A 23,129-nucleotide genomic window follows, 5' to 3' on the forward strand; every position below is an offset into this window, starting at 1 on the left:
ATCTTTGCCTGAAAGCCCCTTAATTTCAAAATTATAATAGTAAGTTGGAGGAAGAGAGTGTGAATTCTCCATTTCAAAGAAAAGCTTCTGCCTTTATTGGCAGACACCTGTCATTCAAACCAGGACAGGAATTTTTCCTGAAAAAACCTCCTCTGTAGAACTCGGGGCCATTTCCTCTGCCCCATCCTTTGTTCCATGTGATGCCCACCTGCCCCAGTCACACCCAGAGAACAGCTGAGTCACTGTCTGATCAAAATGGCACTCTGGAGAATAGCTGAGTCATTGTCACATCTGAGAACAGCTGGGTCACTGTCTGACCAATCCGGCCATTGGCTGTGAGCAGCACTTCCCTCTCCCCTGCTCACGCACACAGCCACATTGTACAGATCACAGCTCCCTCAGCCACCTCTGTGCCTTTCATAGAGCCTGGCCAATCTGCTTCAGAAGGAAGATATCAAACACAAGTGGAGCTTCTTCTTAAAACCGAGGGCAACTGTTTGGGAAAAAAGGAGGAAGACAATCCAGAACAGAATAACAACTTTATTTAAACAATGCCTCTAAACATATTAGGCCAGGAGTCAGTGCTTTTACAAGAAGTTTACCTCTTGGAATCTCAAGTTGTACCTTCTCACCTTACCACAGGCTCTATTCCCTGTATTATTATTATTACAATATAATGAGTGCATGTCAGTTGTTAAAATCATGTAGCATTAACACTATCACAAGCAATTAACTTTTATAACTTTAGTGTAAAATATTCATTTGGTAATACAGCTAAAGAAATATGAACTCCAGGAAAGATTAGAAAAAGGGAACAGCCTCTAGCAACAGGTAGCAACAGGTAGAACTGATGGCAATACAGACCAGAAGTTTCAGTAAGAGAGATGAATGCAATGCAATGTAGAGCACCAAATAAAATTTCAATTTGCTGGGTTGAGGGTTAGGATAGGCTATGAGATGTGGATTAGCAGCAAATTAACAGATTTTACTGTTTCTCCTTTGACATTTCATTTTTTCCATTTTCTAGGGTTATGCCATTTACTTAACATCTGCTTTTTAAAATATGCTTGAAAAGGAAAATCCAGTTCTGTATATAAATGAACATAGAACATACTGTACATAGAAAACCACAGTGTACGTTATTAAATTGACAGTGCCAGAGTAGACAAGAGATACTTTTAAATGAGGAAACTGGAACAGTCTCCATCAAAAGGAGTGCAACTTCCCAATCCAGACAAGGCTTGGAGAAGATGCTGCATGCTCAAAGGAACCAGAAATGCACTGCTACGGTTCCGCTGCTGCTTTACAAACCCCATCCTGATGAAAGTTCCTTTGTGCCCAGCTTCTAACTCAACTGTTCTTGTCTGAAAGAGAAAATACATAGAGTTGGCACTCTGTGATATTCAACCATTAAGAAAGAAATACTTGTTTCATATGTATTAATAAAGCTGATGTGAAATGGTGCTCTAATTTTGATAAGCGCTCCTATCAGTTGCTAGCAACACAGCTAAAGTTCTAAATGAAACCTAGATTGCAGAAAGCTTGCACAAAGAAACAAATTTCATTACTCCTTGAGACTAGTTGATATTAAATTCCAAGTGCTTCATTAAATCACAGAATCACAGCATAGTTAGCATTGAAAAGGAGCTCTGGTGATCATTCAGTCCAACCTGCCTCCCAAGGCAGGGGAACCTAAAGCAGGTGACACCAGAAACGTGTCCAGGTGGGTTCTGAGTGTCTCCAAAGAGGGAGACTCCACAACCTCCCCAGGTAGCTGGGTCAGTGCTCTGCCACCTCAGTGCAGAATTTTTGCCTCAAGTCATGGTGGAACTTCTTGTGCTTTAGTTTATGGCCACTGCTCCTTGTTTCTTCTCTGGGCACCACTGAAGAGTCTGGCACCATCCTCCTGGCACTCACCTTGGAGATATTTCTATGTCTTGATGAGATCCCCTCTCAATCTGCTCTTCTCCAGACCAAACAGAGGCAGCTCCAGCTCCCAAAGTCTCTCCTCACAAGAGAGAAGCTCCAGAACCCTGATTATGCTTGTGGCTCCCCACTGGACCCTCTCCAGCAGCTCCTGGCCTCTCTTGTGCTGAGGAACCCCAAACTGGACACAGCACTACAGGGGTGGCCTCACCAAGGCTGAGCAGAGGAGGGATCCCCTCCCTTCACCTGCTGACCACACTCTGCCCAGGGCAGCTCAGGATACCCTTGGCCCTCCTGGCAACAGCTCATGCTGCAATAGGAGCCCAGGTCCTTGTGCACAGAGCTGCACTGCAGGAGCTCAGCCTCAGCCTGTGCTGGCACTTAGGGCTGCTCCTGCCCAGGTGCACAACCCAGCAATTGCCCTTGCTGAGCCTTAGGAGGTTTCTCTCTGCCCAAGCCACCAGCTGATCCAGGGCCTGTAGAATGGCAGCAGAGCCTTCAGGTGCAGCAGCCACTCTCCCCAGTTCAATGTCACAGCAAATTTGCTGAGAGTGCATTCAATCCCTTCCTTCAGATCACTGACAAACAAGTTGAGTAAGTTTGGTCCCAGTATTGATCCCTTGGGAACACCACTGACTGCAGCCCCCTGCAGGACTCTGCTCTGCTGATTAGAGCTCTCTGAGCACTGCCATTCAGCCAGTTCTTGATCCACCCCACAGCCCATTCCTCTAAGCTGCATTTCCTGAGCATTACCTGCAAGGATGTTGTGGGAGACAGTATCAAAACCCTTGCTGAAATTAAGGTAGCACTGATATCATCTGATTCATGCAGATGGACACCAAAGCTGATGACAGATGGAATATGAGCTCTGGCTGGCAGCCTGCGACAAGAGGCTGTGAACTACCAAACTTTAGGGTATCAAGGGGCATGAATATGGGTGGCAGCAGCCAGGTGAATGGACACCAAGACACATCAGGAGCTGGGAATTGCCCACCTTCTGGAGAACAAGAGATGAAGACTGGTGACACCTTCTAGATGGACAGACATAGAGTGGAGACAGAATCTGAAGACTCAGGAGGAAGAGCAAGACTTGCATGCAGGGAGATGGAGGATGTGAAAGATCTGGGGCTCCTTTGCTGGGGGTCCTGCTCAGAGGCACCAGCTCCAGCTGTTTCTGTGCACCAAGAATAAATGGCTTTATGGAACGAGATATCTGAGACACTGCTCAGGGAAACCTGGGGTGGAATCTATAAGGAAACTGCTCTGACTGCATGGGAGTGTGGCTGTGTGAGGAGCCAAGCAGGCACTGCAGTCACCCATTGCCAAGGAGCTTCACTCCCAGCAGGGAAAGTTTCTGACATTGGCAATGTCACTGCCAGAGAACCTCAGGAATGGCCAGACTGGGAAGTTTCTTGAACAGCAAACAGCATCCACTGTTCTCCCCCAGCCAACCCACTCCCGCCACGGCATCTCACAAGGCAGTTGATAAAGTATTATTCCCATTATTTCCACCTGTCTTCTCCCAGTAGCCATCCTGACTGCTCGGTGAACCCATCCAGATTATTCCTGATGACTTCCATTTCTCCTACATGCCTGGTGATGATCTTCAAAGTGACCTGCTCCACCACTGCTCCAGAGATGATGGTGAGGCTGACTGGCCAGCAGTTTCCTGGTTCCTCTTTGTCACCCTTTTGGAAGAGGGATGTAACACTGGCTTTCCTCCAGCCATCAGGCACCTCCTGATCTCCATTTCTCAGCACAATGGAGAATGGCTCAGCAGCAGGATCTGCCAGCTCCCCTGGCACCCACAGGAGCTGCTGCTGGAGCCCACAGGTCTGTGGGCATTAAGTCTATCTAGCTAACCTCTAACTGAACCCTCTGTGATCAGCAACAAGTCTTCCTTTCTCCAGCCTTCCTCTTCACGTCTGAGCTCTGGATTCCTCAAGGACAGCCCTAGCAGTAAAGACTGAGGCAAAGAAGGCATTCACCAATTCCACCTTCACTGTGTCTCCTGTCACCAGGACACCCATCTCCTTCAGCAATGGCCCCACACATTCCCCAATCTTTCTTTTCCTGCTCATGTACTTCTCACTGACCCACTTTGCCAGAGTCAATCCCAAGTGGGGCTGGATTGCACCATCACATCCCTGCACACCATCTGTTTACATGGAACTCCTCCATTACTAGTTCATTTCTGCCAATCCATTTCAATAATTTAACCTCACACGGAACTAAATACTGCAGTACTGGTTCAATAACTGACACTCCCATCAAGAATGGGATAAGGGGATAGGCATGCTGAAATGCAGGATAGTTCTATCAATACCTTAATGAACTCACAGAAGTTTCAATGACCATGACACATTTCTAAATAGCCACATTTGTTCAGAGTAAACACAGAACTTTAAACTATCTTTGTGAATTCTCAAAATCTAACTTCAGATTATTCAAAATCCAACTGCAGATTGCAGTTAATACACCTTCATGCTTTTTTCTTTTTAAACCAGTCCAGATGATGGCAGATGAACATCTTTTCTTGTACTTGAGAGATGATGCTGGAACTCTAGAACTAAAGGAAGCATGTTTCCTTTCTGTTAATGTATCATCCTCTAGGAGGAATAAGCATACAAATAATTTGTTTCCCTCCACTTGCACAGCACGGTTCAACTACTCAGAGGTTACTCATGGTAGTAGAGCCAGTGATAGAATGGACAAAACCTTGATGCACAAAGAACACAGACACTTAACCAACTTCAATTTATGTAGTAAGTCTAACGGGACTTCATTCACCATCCATCTGTTGGAAGGACACTGGTAAAGGTGATGGGGAATATTTGCTTTCATGAGGAGAGTTTGGCAATGGCACCTTGGGAAATCCTTCATCTATCAAAGGATCAGCATCATCTTCCCCTCCTTCTTCTGATACTGTGCTTAGTTCAGCTCTTTCACATTTGTCTCTATGATGTGTTTGACACATCTCCTCTTCACTTTCAGATGCAGTATTTCTTAGCACTTCACATGAGCTGGACAGGGACAGTAGATCTAAGTCTGTTTTTTTAATATCCTCATAATTTCCTGAGTCATCCATTGACTTTTCACTGTCCATTCTAAAAAAAGAGTCTGAGCATGCAGGTGTGCTGCAGTTGTGTCACATTCTGGAAGTGTCTCATTCCATATCCCCATGTCAGCAGTTCCATGGCTGACAGAATTTAAGGCAGATGCATTCTGGCACAGCATCTCACCCACGAGAAAACTGCCACAGTGCTCTGAAGGTCGTGCATTTGTTCTGCTATCACTTTTCAAACAAGTATCTGCAATATTCATGCTCTTCTCTAAATTTTGCCAAGTCTGGCTTGGATCTTCTACATAACTTCCACTCAAAGCAGAGCAACCTAGTTCCTCTGAGTCAGTTCTCGCACTTTCTTGAATTCCAGATGTTTTTGAATCTGAAGACTCAAATGTGTGATTTGTGCTCACCTGCTCCTGAGAACTAGATTCTGTAGAAATGAATTGAGACTTCTTTTCTGCCACAGGAGGACCCAAGTCAGATACGGGAGATCCATCTTCAGAGCACACAGAGGTAGAGTCCACCTCCTCCTGCACACCAGGCACAGCATTCACTGAAGATTCTTCTGTCACCACTTCAGCTGCGGACAGCTCCAGGTCTAAGGAGCCCTCAGGCTGAAGAGCTTTTCTCCACGAACTTCTAATTTCAGTAACTAAATGGAACAAACCAAGGTCAAATCTTAGTACTTTCAATCAGTCTGTTTTTATTCTGTCCCCTCAGTGACATAAACAATCCAAGAGGGAATATGTATAGCTGCTTTAAAAAGTTTATGTTTCCTCAACACAAAGGGGTTCTAGGTAAAAAAAAAATCTCTTCAATTGAATTCACAGTACTCATATCCTACTGGGTCTGCTGTGCTGTGGTACAGAGTGAGCTATTAGAAAAACATGCAACATCACTGAAATAATTCTCTTTTTCTTATCGTGTGACATGTCAATGAACTCGTTACCTTTTCTACCAATAAGCATTCAAAAATAAAGTTTCAGACTCACGCAGATTCTCTGGAGTTTGGGGGATTTGTTTCCTTGTTACAAATGGGTTAAAACGCAGTGAGCTAACGAGATCCTCTAATGCCATTCCTTTTTCTTCACCACTGTCACTAGACTCGCACACTGACCTTGCAATCTGTAGGATGTTAGAGAACAGCAAGTTCTGAGAAAGCAAAATTAGAACCTCTTCATTTCTATGAGTTATGGTTCAAAATAAATCTCATTCTCCAAATCATCTGGAGAATTTGGAATATCCTAACTTTTCTGTTATTTACTACTTAGGTTCACAATGACCACAGGATCCTACAAACACAAAATGAAGAGAAGAGGCTGAAATCAGGTTCAATCCTCAGTTCACTTATCATCTATGAATCCACCATTCAAATAAGAAAGTGTGCTCAAATAGAATATATTCTAAGATATTAGCCAAAACTTCATAACCATGAAGAGATAGATTCATATTGATCAAAAACTTTAGCAGATCAGAAATAACTATCATTTCAGTGAAAAATGCAATTTACTTCCCAAAATAAGATGTAGCACATTTTACAATAACTCTTATGAAGGAACTCCTCAGTCAAATATTAAATAAAATATCTTTAAGGAAAAATATTTAGATTCCTGCTTAAAATTACCAAGCCTCTGTTAAATACTTGTGTCACTTAAGAATTCAACAGTTGTTTTTGTTACTGAATAGATGAAGATTGCTTTACAGACTGAAATGGAATCATCCCATGATTCTGCTGTTCACTTCACTATGATTTTAAGTACGACACCTGCACAAACTTCATGCTTTCAGTGTGTACTCTACCAGTCCACTCTAAAATTCCCTAAGTGATAACTATCGAGCAGAAAAAGCTAACTTTCAATGGATGTGAGTTACAAGAGACATTTTTTGTTAGAATTAGTGATTTGTTGCCTGAACTTAGTGATCATTTACTTCAAAACCAACACAAAAAATTACTAACCTCTTCTACCAGTTCATCTCTGGCTTTCTCAAGGTCATCTTTTTGCACAGCAGACTTTGGCTGGAGAACATTTTTGCCTGCATTCTCCTCCATTTCTGAAGTGGGGAATTCTTCCTTTCCATTTCTTAAAATTTTTGGAGGCACAGCTTTTTTATTTCTCATACAAGTATGCAAGTTCTACGGGAATACACAGGAATCATTAGTCATTTTAAAATCAAGCAAGGATATTAGCATGAACTGCTGTAAAAATTCTGAACTGCAATGGCTCCAGTATTTAGTCAACAGAAACATTTCTTTCTTAAATTCTAACTAAATACAAAATATTTTTACAACTGTATTCCAAGCAGGACCTAACTAGTGACCAGGATAGATGGAACATACAACAAATATGACTCATTTGCAACTACCTTGATCACAGTGCAGTGAACAGCTGTGCAATGGACAACTAAGTACATCCAAGTTGCTTTTACACCACATTTTAACCCTTAAATTTCACTGACAACTTAAAGGAAACAAAGCCTGACCACTGCTTCCATCCAAAAGACTGCTTCAGCAAACAGGCACACCCTGTGTGTTACACAGGAAGTCAGATACAAGGGCACTTCCTTCCTACTGCTCTTTCCTAAAACTTCACCAAGTTACTGACAGTCAGCTATTACAATTCTGCCAGATTCATTCAAATGTGTAAAAATATTGCTCAAAAACCAAAAATATCCCCAAAACCTCACAAAACAAACCAACCCCCCCAAAAAACCACCCCCAAAACCCTTTTCCACAAAGTCTAAGTTTCAACTAATAGGAAAAGGACACGCCATGAGTTTAACTTATTTCAAAGATAGGTTATATTTGCAATTAACGGGTCTCCATTTCCAGATGCTTCTGATCATGACGCCACGGATGAGCATCTCAAGGAGGGAGAGAGAAAGCAGATAGACAAAAAAATCCAACCATTTTAGAGATAAATTAATCAACTTAGAATGCAAATCTCAGCAGGCTGTTCTGTATTGTGTGCTCTGTATCTGTCCGCTACCATTTCCCTCAATTTGTCCTGGTCATCAGAAAGCAATTTTTACTACAGCGAGAACAGTGCGACAATTAGAGCAGCTCTAGCCCTAGTTGTGTATCAACCTCCCAAAAATAGTCAACTAATCAACTCTGCTATTGATTAGCACACAGAAAAACAGATTTTTCAATACGCTTGTAAACAAGTCTTCTGCATTCTGCTCCAAAAAAGAACTGCAAAGACTTCTGCGGACTTGATGTTCTGGGTTGGTGTTATGTCTGCTCCTCTCCCGCCCCCACACCTCGCTGTCTGCATGGAGCTGCCGCCGGTGCCCTTTCTTCCCCCCACCCCCGGGGGGGTGGTGCCCTGGGGGGCTGGGCTGCTTGGCTTGCCCTGCTGCCCCGGCTACTGCTGCTGCTTGCTGCGCTAGCTACCCCGGCCGCTGCTTCTGCCTCGCTGCTTTTGCCCTATTGCTTCTGCCCCACTGCTGCTGCCCTGGCTCTGCCCTGGCTGCTGCTGCCTTCCCCTCCCCCTTTCTCTCCTTCAGCTCCAAGATCTGTACCGGCTCCGGACGGGACCTGGACATCAGAGACTGCCTCTGGAGCCTGCCCAAGAAGCTTCTCGCCCTTCCCAGCAGTGACCGTCTCTCACTTCGGTGAAAACATTTCTTTTGTCATCTGGGATTGTACTTTCCTGTTGCTGGGAAGTGTTTTTTCTTGTGTTTGTTAATAAACAAGTTTTTTCCACTTTTCCCCCCTAGTAAAATTCTCTCTGAGCCCAGTGGGGGGGAGGAATTGTGAGGGGGGTTTATTCTGGGGGGCTCCTTTGGAGGTTTTCCCCCAGTTTTGTCCTAAACTTGGACACTTGACAACATTCTTTTGCCTATGCAGTCTTTGACTGAACCATTTCTGGCATAAACAGCTCTGTTCCTATAGAAACTTGTTGATATTTAACTATCACCTGACTACCAAAAACTTCAGCCTTAGCACTTCTGGGAAGTTCCGTGCCGATTGCTTTTGTAGGACTCATATTATGAAAGACAGCATTATTCAAAAGGTCATGAAGTATTCCTGGACTAAGCAAATGACAAAAGGGAAAAAACTTTCTAGGATACCATTGCTCTGTGTCTAACCCTTTGCTAGTATTGTAGGAAGAGTAGCTACAGAAAAATGGGACTGTATCTCTCAAGAAGAGCAATGAAAAAAGTCTTGTAGAGAACATTTAGCCTGAGAAAAAGAAGTTCCTGTTCTCTCTGTCTGTCTTAGAACATAGTTAAAAAGCAAGGAAAAAACCTTCCAACTTGTCTGCTGCTCCTCCTATTCAGCAGCAACCAATTGATCAATCTGTCATCAGCTGGAGAACGAAGCAGTTACTTTAGGACTATATTGCTAAAACAAGTTGTTGTGATGGAAGGATGGGCCACTGAAATATTTCACTAAGACTCAAGAGATGCAAAATACTCAAGTTCAATAAGCAAACTTCTACTTTTTTTACTGCTTTTTTATCCGAGTCCCATTAGGCATACCTTTTTGAGGGTATTAATGCTGTATCCTTCATGGTTTCTAAAGCCCCATCATTCTTCCCATGGCATTTTTCATGACAAGAGTCATCATTATCTAGAAAAGCAATTCAAAGGTTTTAGTTTTGCTTCCATTTTCTTCACTTAGGTTCCCCATGTGACACAGCTCACTCACACTACTTCTAGAATTACTCACTGGACGGATTTTATGAAACTTCAAGAAAAATAAATTAATACATAAGCAGGACACTGCTATCAATTCTTTTGGTCAGGCAGTACCTGTAGCCAAAGGTGCCACCAGCAGCCAGCACCTCTTCCTGCTGTTCCTGAACACATTCCAGAAGCATGATTCTGTGTGCTGCCCTGCATATGTCAATCAGACTTTCTACCTCCCTCCAAACTACAATCCCAGGCACATCATCATTATCCCCTCCTCTCCACAGACACTTCAATTGTGCAGCAAATCAATTACACCAAGCACAGTTCTACCCACCTTGACCTCAAATGCGTTCATCAATAAATATTTCTGTGAATTTACTCATCCATCTTGCTGCCTCAGTCCAAGCAAGGTGAAGCTTTGTATAAGTAAATGTTACAAAAGCAGAGGTTTTGAACATTCCTGGAGGCACACACACCTCGGTTACAGACTGCCTAGAACAATGTACTAACTCTGACACATCTTGTATACACAGCCAAAGTTGAACTTCAGGAAATCTCTACTAATCCTAAATTTCAGCTTCTGCAGGGACAAATGGCCTTTCCTGCCCCATTCAACTCAAAAGCACATCAGAAATCCAAGCTCAGTTCCAGCAGTTAGGTGAGATCAGTATTTTGCTTTTGGAGTTGACCCTACTAACAAGCAGAAGTTAAGTTTTCTCAGTGGCTTAGTATTCTCCAATAATGCAACTCAACCACAGATTAGAGAGAATGCCACAGAGACATCAGTTCGTCTCAAGCTTTCTGATTCTACCAGCCCACAGCAGCATTGTACAGTGCTTCAATATTTAAAGTTTTTAAGGCAAACTCTGTTCCAAATCCAATTCTGCAGCCTTTCCTCTGCAGCTTCTAGCCTTGTACACACACACTGTGATCGCTGGAGCAGCACTTCAACAGCTGGTACAGGCTTATCAGAATTGCTTACAGCCAGTAACCAGTCATGCCCATCCTTTCCAAATCTACACACTGAGGCAGGTGTTTCTTATACCCAGCAGCAATAAGTAAGTTACTCTAAGTAATCTATTATCAATGTGAACTACAAATATACTCAGCAATTCTACAGTACCCAAACCCCTCACTTTCAAAAGACCAGAGAAGAGAATACTGAAGTACAAGCAGCTGGACCACAGAAGCTCTTTTGTCAAAGTGCTCTGATTGACATTTTAAGCATGTCAAAACATAGTAGTCTTATTTTCAGAAAGACTAGGTGTCTGAATCATGCTGCATTGAAAAGGATCTTGGGAGTTCTGATGCATTGTCAAGAATGAGAAAAAAAACTAGACAGAATTACATTTTTGAAGGCTATCACTCAAACAGCAAACAGTAATAATACTTCCTAAACAAGGTCACAGGAGACTAAATAACTCACAGCTGTCCCTAACAGTGTTCCAGTTATGCAAACTCTGTACATTCTGCTGATACAGAACTCTGTGCTTGCAGAGAAAGTTTCAGCTCTTGACATTTCTCAAACTGGGAGTCTGCCATAAACATGAGCTAAGAACAGCATACTTTTGGTGAGATAATTAAGGTTAAGTAAATAAAATATGTTTCACAGTCAATAAACAAAACCAAATGTTTCATCCTGAGAATGCTGTCTTTTAGGATATGACCCTTCAAAAGAAATCATACTACCATGCATGTAGAATTCCCTATTTTTATGCCTAAGTAACATCTATCATCTCCTAAATGATTAATTTCTTTAGACTATTATGCTTCACAAAAGATCTACAAGCAGTAGAACTGTTGATGAAAGAAGGTCAAGGGAGGAGCTCAACACAATGAGTTCTGTAAAGTAAAGCATATACAGACTTTCCAAATACTTTTAAAACACACACATAAGTCAGCTTTTATGAAAAGACTCACTTTCTTTCCATGCACTACTTACCCTGCTCTTCTCCTGTATTCTTATAAAACAAAGTCTTTCTGTTGCAGCGTTTGCAGCAGTTTATTGTACGAGACTCTGTGTCTGGCTTTTGCCATGTACAGATCCTTAGGTCTCTGCATGATAGCTTCAGCAAAAGGTATACCAGTGCCTAAACAGAATCAGCATTTGGATTAAATTATTTGCTTTTAACAAATGGGACAACATCCTCATCTATCTAGATCAAACTGTAATCATCACAAATCAAGATGCTCATTTTTACCTGCACTGAATAATAGCATGCAGTGTGCTGCCTCCTTTGCCTTCTTTTTCTGTTGGAAACATCTTCATTCCCTCGTGCTCACTCCCTCCCTTTCTATATTCTTTAGATTAAAATAACACAAGATGCCTGAAACAGACATATCTGATTTTTAAAAATCCCTCAAGCTCCCATAAAGAAAATAGTGCAGCCTCCAATTCTTTTGGACCAAACCATTTGCTTGTGTGGGTAATGGCGCAGAGCACTGCACAGGAGAGCCTTGGAACAAGACCCACAAAGCTACAGAGAGCAAAACCACCTGCACTGCTCTATCAGCAGGAACTCTGTGCAAATGCACAGAACCCTGGGAAAGGCTCTGACTCAAGCACCCAACTAAGAACACTTTAAAGCTCATCATACACTCAAGACTTGACAGATTTACAAACATAGCAAATGAAGCATTTCTAACTAAGAACTCCTTAAAGCTCCTGTCACACATTAAAAATTTGACAGATGTACAAATACAACAAATGCAGCATTTCTATGGTCCCACGCAGCTCACCTACAGAGAGCTTTTTCATCTCCTCAATCATGACGTTATCTTGCCAAGCAGTAGATCATGTGAACAAACTTGGCACCGCCAGGACAAATCAGTGTGAAAGGGGAAATTTGGGGAAGATCCAGATCGACTTCCTTTTGCTTCTAGAAAAGTACAAGCATTTTAAACGCAAAACTAATCTAAGAAGTAAAGCATAAACAGCAGCTATCAAAGACTTGCACACCCAAATTCTGCAAATTACCCATGAACAAGCCTGATGCAAAGCTGAATGACTTTGCCAGCACAGCTGACATTTCCTGTAGTCAGAAGAGAATCAAACTTTGTTCAATGTTCTCAACACTGACCTAGCTCAGAAGACGGTTTCAATGCAAAGATTGAAATCAGTGTTGGAGAAATGTTAAAAATTAATGCCCTCTTCATTCCTAACTGCTAATCCCTATCTTTGAAAACACATCCACGTTCTCTTTCATATTTTCTACTAAAGTCATGAATCGGTGTACTTTAATATTATTTAAAGATATTGCGTCCTTAGTTTTACCTTACCCACTTTTACTAAAATACTGAAGTGTTGAAGAACATAAAGACAAGATTTTTAAAACAATCATTAAAACAAAGGCAGCATAAGAAAGCAGCACAATAACCAATGATACCTGAAGCAATCAGTTTTGCTTTGTCCTTAAAAAGCTGGCCTTACATTTTAGCCCCTTTTCCAATAGACAAGAAAATAATTAAGTTTTTCATGCATGTGACTCAGCTTTCACAATAATAAACACCTTCCCAGGCAATTTAAACAAACATCCCTCAAGCTGAAGGAAGTTACTCTCATCCAGGGCTAACAGACTCTCTAGACTTCCATTTCATCAAATACTCGTACCCAAAAGGAAGCCACAGCAGTTTTAGGACCCAACTAGGTCTCTGTCTTCTAAATTCCCCAATGACAACATCTTTTCTTCAAGGAAGTCCAAGATAAACTAGATGGAAGAATATACTTCCATATAGTAGGCAAAACTGAATACTTTGATAAGAGAATTCCATAGTTAAAACTCTGATATAAAACAGTTCCCTGAAAGAAATAAGATCACAGAAACCTACAGAGCATCAACTTCCACTTTTCATAATACTTACTGCAATTTCTCTTAGCCACATCCAGCAGTGCTACCTAAATCTAGGACTTGGTAGTTTTCTCCATCCAGATTGTCTTTTCATTTCAAAAGGATGAGGAAGAAGGACAAAAAACAAGCCATGTCAAAATACATTCAAATATTCAGATACCTAATTAACCATTGTAAAAACAAGAGTAAGACACAGATTTCTTATTGATGCCAAGCCAGAAAATGAGGGGCATATACCCCAGACCAAGAAGAGATAAAAGTTTTTTAAATGACAATGTTTTCTTTCCTTAAGTTAATTACAGATTATTTCAGAGAGAGATTTGTCTGCAGCTCTTTCTAACTCGGGACAAGCGAAGTAGAAAAAGAGAGGCCAGAACCCTGACCATTTTCAGATCGCTGGTCTTCCTCCTGCCAGCTCTTCAAACGCATGAGCTGAAACAGCTCTGTTATACAAAAGAAAACCATTAAAGAACACAGGGTTCTTGCCACCTTGAAGGTCCTAGCAACAATCCATACATGGGAAAGGTTCTTTTTTGTTTGGTCAGAAAGAATGGGACAGGTAGATTATTTATCTGCTATTAAAATTTATATCAAAGTTGCCAAGTAGCAGATAGGAACAGAAACAACTCATTAAGGCAAGGTTTCACACTGATCAAAGATGACTGACTGAGTCGTGATCAGAAGGAAACAAATTCTCTGACTGCTCTTCTTCCAAAGTATTCCCCAAAAAAACACTTCCTTCCCCTCCAGCAACTGTACACAACGTATTCTTAATCAAGGCCACAGCAGTAATCTCAGAAGCCAAACACTCACTCAAAAACTTGTCTTGCACAGTGCTTATCCAGCTTAGTGAACAAGAAGCAAACGATGACAGCAAACCCTCGACCATTTGGTTTAGCAAACATATACCTAACACACAAATGAACACAGATCGGAAATAGTTATGGTGACAAATTAACAGAGCACTTTTACTGGCTGCTAAGGACTACAAACAGTATTATGCTACAGAGTAATTAATTGAATGCTTTATTTCCTATGGAAAAGAAATGTGCACCTTTCATCCTATTTAGCACAGGTGAAATCCAGGGCTGTGACAAAAACAGTGTGGCCAGCAGGTTTAAGGTGGTGACTCTGCCCCTCTGCTCTGTTCTTGTGAGACCCCTCCCTGAAGCGCTGTGTTCAGTTCTGGTGCCCCCAACACAATGTGATAACTGAAAAAAGATTCATGTTAATCATAAAAGTATTGGGGTTTGAACCCAGAAATTCTGGTTTGAAACCAGAATACTTAAGACTGAAATGAAAAGAAAGGAAAATATATTATTAAATCATTCTGTTTTAAATCCCCCTGTTACGAATATTAGTTTTATAAATAAGTTGTATCTACTGACAGCTTGCAAAACGAGGCTTTCACACAGCCCAACAGATTCTGCAAAAACAGATTTCCTGCCTTTGTGTAATCAATTGCAGCCTATCCCTAAGACCAGACTTCCTGACTTCTCCCATTTCTTATCTACCAAGACCAGATGGTTAGCTGACTTGATAAATTGCCTAGAGACTCACGTCGTCCAGTGATCCCATGGACCACCACTGCTTACCTGGCAGAATTAGGACAGCAAAAAATATAACTATTATTGATGACTACAAGGAAACCATGCTATAAAAGGGAGCTGCAAACCAAGTTCAGTGGAAGAGTGGAGTGGGCAGTGACCCCTCACGTTTTCCCCAGCACACTGCTTGCTCTGTCTATATAAAATAAAGCAATTTAAATTTTGCTGAATATCGAGACTTTTGTTTCTCATTTATAACAATTACAAAGGCATGGAGCTGTTGGAGCATGTGCAGAGAAAGGGGCACCAAGTTGAAATGCAGACTGGAGGACCTCACCTATAAAGACAGTACATAGACCTTAGAGCAACCTTACAATATCTAAAGGGGGCCTACAGGGAAGCTGGAGATGGATCTTCACCAGGAATTGGAGTGACAGAACAAGGAGTAATGAGTACAAATTGAAAGAGGAAACATTTAGGCTTGATATTTGGGGAAAAATCTTTACAGTGCCAGCAGTGAGGCACTGAAACAGGCTGCCCACGGAGGTTGCAGATACCCCGACAGTGGCAGTGTTTAAAGCCACGCTGGGTAAGGCCTTGAGCAATCTGCTCTAGTGGGAGATGTCCCAGCCTACGGTGGGGATGGAATTCCGTGTGCTGTTTCAAGGTCCATTCCAGCCCACTAACAATCTACGATGCTACGTGTTATAAATGGGTATTGGATGTGTTCGATTTTGCCCAATTAATCAAACAACAGAGTTAAATTTAGCAGTAATTTATTAATAATAACAATTGTATATAAATGAATATAATTAAAACATATGAGTTATATAAATTTGAGTAAATACAAAATTTAGCAGCAATTTAAGTATAATAGTGGTTTGGCTGAATAAAGCATAAGCAAAACCCACCGGGGGTATGGGTAGGGCCATTCCTCTCATACCGTACCAAATCAGTCAAGATAAAATCTCACTTATATACTGTTTACTAATGCATATTAATACAGAATGTTCTAGAAAGCTCCTCCTCGTTTCTGTTCCTAAAATCTACATCACTATGCTGTGTTGCGCATGCGTCACCAGTGGTCGGGGGTCTCTCCTCCTTTCGGGGGTCTTGTTTCCGATGAAGGCTCTGGGTCTTCCTCAGCATTCGCTGTATGACCTTGCAGGTAGCTCAGGCGCACTGAGCTTGAAGTTATATAATAAATGTATATTCCCACACGAGGCCTCAGTCCAGTGACCAAGCTTTGGAATCATCCCAATTTGGCCCAGTTCAAGGTCGAAAACCTATTTCTAGACACTTGTACTTTTCTATTTCTAGACACCTATACCCTTCCTATCCTGCCTCCCACCTAACATCTGGACGATGGTTTTTTTCTGCCTTAACCATTTCCTTTATCTCTTTTTGCTTTATAGTAATTAAATACAATTTTTGATTAATTATAATGCAACAATTTTGCCAATATTGTTACAATTTAATTAGCACGAATCACATATAACATACGGAACAATTCCGCAAAGAGCATTATCTTTCAAGGCACATTTTCAAAACGCGCTCTAGGAAGCCCCAAACCTCCCCTTCCCCACAGGACTGTGCGAGTGAGCAGCAGCTCTCACCATCCCCGAGTTTCATTTTTTCAGGTACTCTGAGGCACCGAGCCCCCCGGCGGCACCGCGGGCATTGCCCGGCCGCTCCGTGTCTCCAGGGCACCGAGACCCTCGGCGGCACCGCGGGCATTGTACGGGCGCTCCGTGTCTCCAGGGCACCGAGCCCCTCGGCTGCCAAGCCGAGACGCGCCCGCCCCGCGCTGCCGAGTGAGACCCGGGGCCCCGCTCGGATCCCCCGCTTCCGCCCTGCCCTGCATCTCCTGAGCACTGACCTCCCCAGCCTTACGCCTTCGTGACATTTCGGATTGAAGCCCAAGGCCAGCAAGCAGAGCCAGAAGTGATCGCTCTCCCACTTGGCAGCTCCGGGCAGCGGGCGGGCGGCGGGCCCCGCCGGGCGGGTAGAAGGCACCGCCACCGCCGCCACCTCCCGAGCCCACCACAAACTCCCGCGGGCGGGTCCGCCCGCCCCGCTCGCCGACCCTCGCGAGACTTCCCGCCAACCCCCGGCGCCCTCAGGCGAGGCGAGGCGGGCGCGCTGCCTCACGGGAGCTGTAGTTCGGGTGCCGCTATCCCTCCGCGAGGCCCTGCCATTTAAATAGGGTTTCTGTCATCGGATTGGAGAATTTTCGCGGCAGGGAAAAAACCAAACCAACAAAAAAACCCCACCAAGAAACCCTCAAACCAACAAAAAAACCCTAACAAGAAAAACTCCCACCGGCGAGCGGGCTGTGTGGTTCAAGCTTTTATTCCGAGGTGTTTCATGAGCAGACTTTCAGGCCCTCTTAAATAAATGGGCCAGGAGACCTGCTCCTTTATAAGGCCTTTGCTAAAGATCAGCTCTGGGAAGGAAACCCGAACAGCTGCGCACACCGTTGCTGCTCCCGAAAGGCAACACCGAGGAGGAGAAGTTGTTGTTCAGTTCTGTCTTCATAGGCAAAGCTCGGTCTTTCGTTCTCACGGAACCCTAATAAACCTGGTGTGGCTTGTTATTGTAAGGGGAGGTCCTGATGGAAGGATGCTATCAGGTCACGATGCAGCTCCGGATGGTGACCTTACCTTCTTCATTATTTTTCCCAGCTGTGGAACACTATTTTCAGTCTTAGATGTTATTTGGGCTCGTTATTTTAGGGGTTCCAGCGCTGAATGGTGTCCTAGCATTCTCTGCGTCTTTCATTTGCATGCACCCCATTGATGTCACTCCTCCTCCTCTGTCACAGGCGCCATTTTAGGGAGGCAGCGAGGGCATTAACCCGACGCGAGGGGAAAGGGGTATGGGATAACACAGTTGGGGCCGAAAACAGGGTGAGGCCAAGAACTTAACATTAACAATTAACATTACAGACAACCGGGAACATTTATAAAAACATACAACTTTAAACGCTATAAAACTTTCTCTGGGGAATGTCCCCGTGAAACCACTTGCCCTGCCCGGAATCCCAGTGGGGGCCGAAGCCACGGGCAGCATCCCTCTCCCTCCCGCGTGAACAGGAATGGAGACAGGATCGGCATTAGGGACAGGAAGGGGAGCAGGATCGGGATTGGGGGCAGCCTTCCTGCGCAGACAGGAGCGGGGAGCGGGGCAGCCGCCCCGCACAAGCTAGAAGCAGGGTAACACTTTCTCTGAAGAATTTATTCATAACACCTCACAGAGACAGGAGCCGGCCGCAGCTCCCGGGACTGTGCTGCACTCACACCAACGGCACGGAGATAAAGGATTCGTGTTCATCATAAAAGGATTGGAGTTTGTACAAACCAGAATACTTAGGTCTGAAATGAAGCATGAAATTAAAGAAAGGAAAATATATGATTAAATCATTCCGTTTTAAATCCCCCTGTTATGAGTATTACGTTTTCTAAATAAGTTGTATCTGCTGGCAGCTTGCAAAACGAGGCTCTCACACAGCCCAACAGATTCTGCAAAAACAGATTTCCTGCCTTTGTTTAATCAATTGCAGCCTATCCCTAAGACCAAACTTCCTGACTTCTCCCATTTATTATCTACCAAGACCAGATGGTTATTATGGGGCTTGATAAATTGCCTGGAGACTCACGTCGTCCAGTGATCCCATAGACCACCACTGCTTCACTACAAGGAAACCATGCTATAAAGGGGAGCTGCAAACCAAAGTTCGGTGGAGCATGCAGTGGGAAGTGGCCCCCATGTATCCCCAGCGTGCTGCTTGCTGTGTCTATATAAAATAAAGCAATCTAAATTTTGCTGAATATCGAGACACTTGTTTCTCATTTATAACAGCCTGGTCCTCGCACAGAAATGGTAACAAGTCTGCCTGCAGTCCTGTTCCCACCCTCACCAGCTCCTGGAGAAGTTACTGTGCACAATGTGCTATACGTGAGAAAAAAAGTCTTGGTATTTAGCAAAATTTAGATTGGTTTATTTTATATAGACAGAGCAAGCAGCACACTTGGGATACATGCGGGCCACTGCCCACTCCATGCTCCACCGAACTTTGGTTTGCAGCTCCCTTTTATAGCATGTTTCCTTGTAGTTTTCAATAATTGTTATTGTTTTGTTGTAGTAATTCTGCACGGTATGCAGTGTGGTCAAAGAAACTTCCAAACTTCTGTGGGACAGCTCTTCGGACAACTGGTCATGTAACCATCTGGTCTTGGTAGATAAAAAAACAGAAGAAGTAGGAAGCCTATTCTTTAGCAGATAGTGTGCGATTGATCACACAAAGGCAGGAAATCGGATTCTGCAGAATCTGTTGTGCTGTGTGAAAGCCTTGTTTTGCAAGCTGTCAGTAGATATAACGTATTTAGGAAACATAATATTCATAACAGAGGGATTTAACAGTGGGATAGAATGGGTTTAATAATATATTTCCCTTTATCTAGGTCCATGTTCTTTTCTTATTTTAAGTATTCTGGTTTATACAAACTCCAAAACTTCTATGATTAACACAAATCATTTATCAATTATCGCATGAGCAAATGCAGACTTGCCAGCCCTTAGCAAATAACTGATTGAGATTCATTAAAATGCTTTTTCAAAAATCACTGTCGCCAGAACTCTCCTTACATTCAATTCCCTTCTCCCAAATTTTTTTTTGTCCAAAGCCTTTACCTCTTTACTCTCTATTTCTCCTTTCTTTTTACAGTCTCTTTCCCTTTCTTATTGAAATGGTATCCTTATACCCAAAATACTTAAATATTGAAGCATTTACTCCCTTTAAGTCTCGGGCACCACAACTGATAGCATCACGACGGCCAAAATATTTGTACGCAGAAGGCGTATGGAAAGAAAGCAAATCTTTTTGTGCATAAAGCACTCTTGCCAAATGAAAGCTCTGAGCGTCTAAGCTCTGTGGGTGCAGAGCCTAGCAAAAGAACCTGAGAAAATCTGAGATGAGACAAAGTCTCTCACCCCTCCCAGCAGCCAAGGCATAGATGCAGCACTGCTTTTCCTATAGACTGAAAGGGGAAATGTTGGGGCAAATCCTCACCAACTCCTTTTGTTGGCAGCCCTTTATGCAAAGCACTGGGGTGTTCTACCTGCAGGAGAACAAATCATCAACAAAGATCAGATTTAGTTGGATACACTGGTTGGGCTGGACTGGGCTTGTGGAATGAGAGCCTGACACCCATGCTAACCAATTAATGTAGCGTGCGTTCCTTACACTGAAAAACCCAGATTCACAGCTAAGTGAAACAGTACTGATTTAAAAAAAAAACCCCATCATCCCTAAACTAGGCAGGTTCATCTTTAAAAAGGAGAAGTCTAAATTAACAGTGGCAAAGGTACATTGTATCAAAAAGACATTTTTATGCTTCCCTGTTCAGCTCTTTGCCCTGTAGTGGAAGGGCCATTTGTGCGTGAAAAGTCCTGTTAATCCTCTTCATCCAGATCCAAAATGTCTGGGACATCACCTGACTCTGAAGACAGGTCTGTAATAGCAAAATCTGGAACCTGTGCAGGAATGAAACTTCAATCAATTTAAAAGTCAAACTAAACAAATTTGTGCAGTGCTCCTTCACTGAAGACAAGACAGAAAGATGCTCAGCACCTCTAGCACATCCGGATTACAGAGTGAAATGTGCTGAGACTCAGAAGAAACACGAACCATGAAGACAGATCTGTCCAAGTTTAGGACAAAACTGGGGGAAAGCCTCCAAAGGAGCCCCCCAAAATAAACTCCCCTCACAATTCCTCCCCCCCCACTGGGCTCAGAGAGAATTTTACTCGGGGGGAAAAGTGGAAAAAACTTGTTTATTAACAAACACAAGAAAAACACTTCCCAGCAACAGGAAAGTACAATCCCAGATGACAAAAGAACTGTTTTCACCAAAGTGAGAGACGGTCGCTGCTGGGAAGGGCAAGAAGCTTCTTGGGCAGGCTCCGGAGGCAGTCTCTGATGCTCAGGTCCCGTCCGGAGCCGGTACAGATCTTGGAGCTGAAGGAGAGAAAGGGGGAGGGGAAGGCAGCAGCAGCCAGGGCAGAGCTGGGGCAGCAGCAGCAGCAGCGGGGCAGAAGCAATAGGGCAAAAGCAGCGGGGCAGAAGCAGCGGCCGGGGTAGCTAGCGCAGCAAGCAGCAGCAGCAGCCGGGGCAGCAGGGCAAGCCAAGCAAGCACAGCCCCGGGGCACCACCCCCCCAGGGGGGGAGAAAGGGCACCGGCGGCAGCTCCATGCAGACAGCGAGGTGTGGGAGCGGGAGAGGAGCAGACAAAACACCAACCCAGGACATTCCACCCCTTATCCCACATCGTGAACGTTACACACGATTGGGATATACACCCACTCACTACAATGTAAAAGCTTTCATCCGACTTGCTCAAAACTTCATCACTTACACATTTCCTCTCATTTCACTTACTCAGACCTTCAACACTTACATATGTCTTTCTGTCTCATCCTACAATCAGTTCTCCCTGTGGTATACACCGTGTTGTTCCATCTTCCTGCATTATCCACCATGTGCATCCTGGTCCTTGAGCAAAGACAATCCCACGAATGGGTTTGCCTGTACTCGAGGCAGGATTAACCCATACTGCCTTTCCTAACAGACCTCTGACATGGGCCACTGGGACTTTATCTCCATCCACTATATTAAGGGAGTCAGACTGGGCAGGACCTGCTCTGTTGATGGAACCTCTGGTGTTAACTAACCAAGTAGCCTTTGCTAGATGTTGTTCCCAGTTCTTAAAAGACCCCCCACCTAATGCCTTCAAGGTGGTTTTCAGTAATCCATTGTACCTTTCCACTTTACCTGCAGCTGGTGCATGGTAAGGGATGTGGTACACCCACTCAATGCCATGTTCTCTAGCCCAGGTGTTAATGAGATTGTTCTTAAAATGAGTCCCATTGTCTGACTCGATCCTCTCAGGGGTGCCATGCCTCCACAGGACCTGCTTTTCCAGGCCCAGGATGGTGTTGCGGGCTGTAGCATGAGACACTGGGTACGTCTCTAACCATCCAGTTGTGGCTTCCACCATGGTCAGGACATAGCGCTTGCCTTGGCGGGTCTGAGGCAGTGTGATGTAGTCAATCTGCCAGGCCTCCCCGTACTTATACTTGGACCACCGCCCCCCATACCAAAGGGGCTTCACCCGCTTGGCTTGCTTGATGGCAGCGCACGTGTCACAGTCGTGGATAACCTGGGAGATGCTGTCCATGGTTAGATCCACCCCTTGGTCTCGTGCCCACTTGTAGGTGGCATCTCTGCCCTGATGACCCGAGGCATCATGGGCCCATCGAGCTAGGAACAATTCTCCCTTGTGATCCCAATCTAAGTCTATCTTCGACACCCCTATCCTTGCAGCTTGATCTACCTGCTGATTATGTTGCTGCTCCTCATTGGCTCTCTTTCTGGGGACATGGGCATCTACATGGCGAACTTTTACAGGTAGTTTCTCTAATCGAGTAGCGATGTCTTTCCACTCTTCAGCAGCCCAAATTGGTTTTCCTCTGCGCTGCCAGTTCGCCTTTTTCCATTTCTTCAACCATCCCCACAGAGCATTGGCTACCACCCAGGAATCAGTATATAAATAGAGTTTTGGCCAATTCTCTCTCTCTGCGATGTTAAGGGCCAGTTGGACAGCTTTGAGTTCGGCGAATTGACTGGATCCACCCTCTCCTTCAGTGGCCTCTGCAACCCGTCGTGTGGGGCTCCATACAGCTGCTTTCCATCTCCGGTTCATCCCCACGACGCGACAGGAGCCATCAGTGAATAGAGCATAGCGTGTTTCCTCTGCCGGTAGCTCGTTGTATGGTGGAGCTTCTTCAGCCCGTGTCACTGGTTCTTCTTCTTCATCCGCGACACCGAAACTTTCACCTTCGGGCCAGTTTGTAATTATTTCCAGAATCCCAGGACGATTTAGTTTCCCGATTCTGGCACGCTGAGTGATGAGGGCTATCCACTTGCTCCATGTGGCACTGGTGGCATGGTGGGTTGAGGGAACCTTTCCGCTGAACATCCACCCCAGCACCGGTAGTCGGGGTGCCAGGAGAAGCTGTGCTTCCTTACCAATGACTTCTGAG

The 23,129-nt window shown here is 44.0% G+C and overlaps 1 protein-coding gene, 1 non-coding gene and 1 pseudogene across 2 annotated transcripts; 1 reads left to right on the forward strand and 2 right to left on the reverse strand.

The window, feature by feature from the left end:
• Window positions 1–8,699, forward strand: part of LOC130260850 (gastrula zinc finger protein XlCGF49.1-like) — a 160,390-nt pseudogene extending 151,691 nt beyond the window's left edge.
• On the reverse strand, window positions 526–17,120 carry LOC130260847 (HAUS augmin-like complex subunit 6). The gene is made up of 6 exons (XM_056506608.1): window positions 16,906–17,120; window positions 9,479–9,569; window positions 6,951–7,127; window positions 5,986–6,118; window positions 5,404–5,645; window positions 526–1,364 (listed from the first exon to the last, which is right to left on the reverse strand). The coding sequence occupies exons 3-6, from the start codon at window positions 7,110–7,112 to the stop codon at window positions 1,179–1,181; spliced, it is 723 nt and encodes a 240-aa protein (XP_056362583.1). The 5' UTR covers window positions 7,113–7,127; window positions 9,479–9,569; window positions 16,906–17,120; the 3' UTR covers window positions 526–1,178.
• On the reverse strand, window positions 7,953–8,084 carry LOC130261121 (small Cajal body-specific RNA 8). The gene has a single exon (XR_008841911.1). It is a non-coding gene; the product is annotated as a small Cajal body-specific RNA 8 (non-coding RNA).
• Window positions 17,121–23,129: the final 6,009 nt, after the last annotated feature.

The sequence above is a fragment of the Oenanthe melanoleuca genome, chromosome 19 (assembly GCF_029582105.1).
Source record: "Oenanthe melanoleuca isolate GR-GAL-2019-014 chromosome 19, OMel1.0, whole genome shotgun sequence".
Taxonomy (NCBI): domain Eukaryota; kingdom Metazoa; phylum Chordata; class Aves; order Passeriformes; family Muscicapidae; genus Oenanthe; species Oenanthe melanoleuca.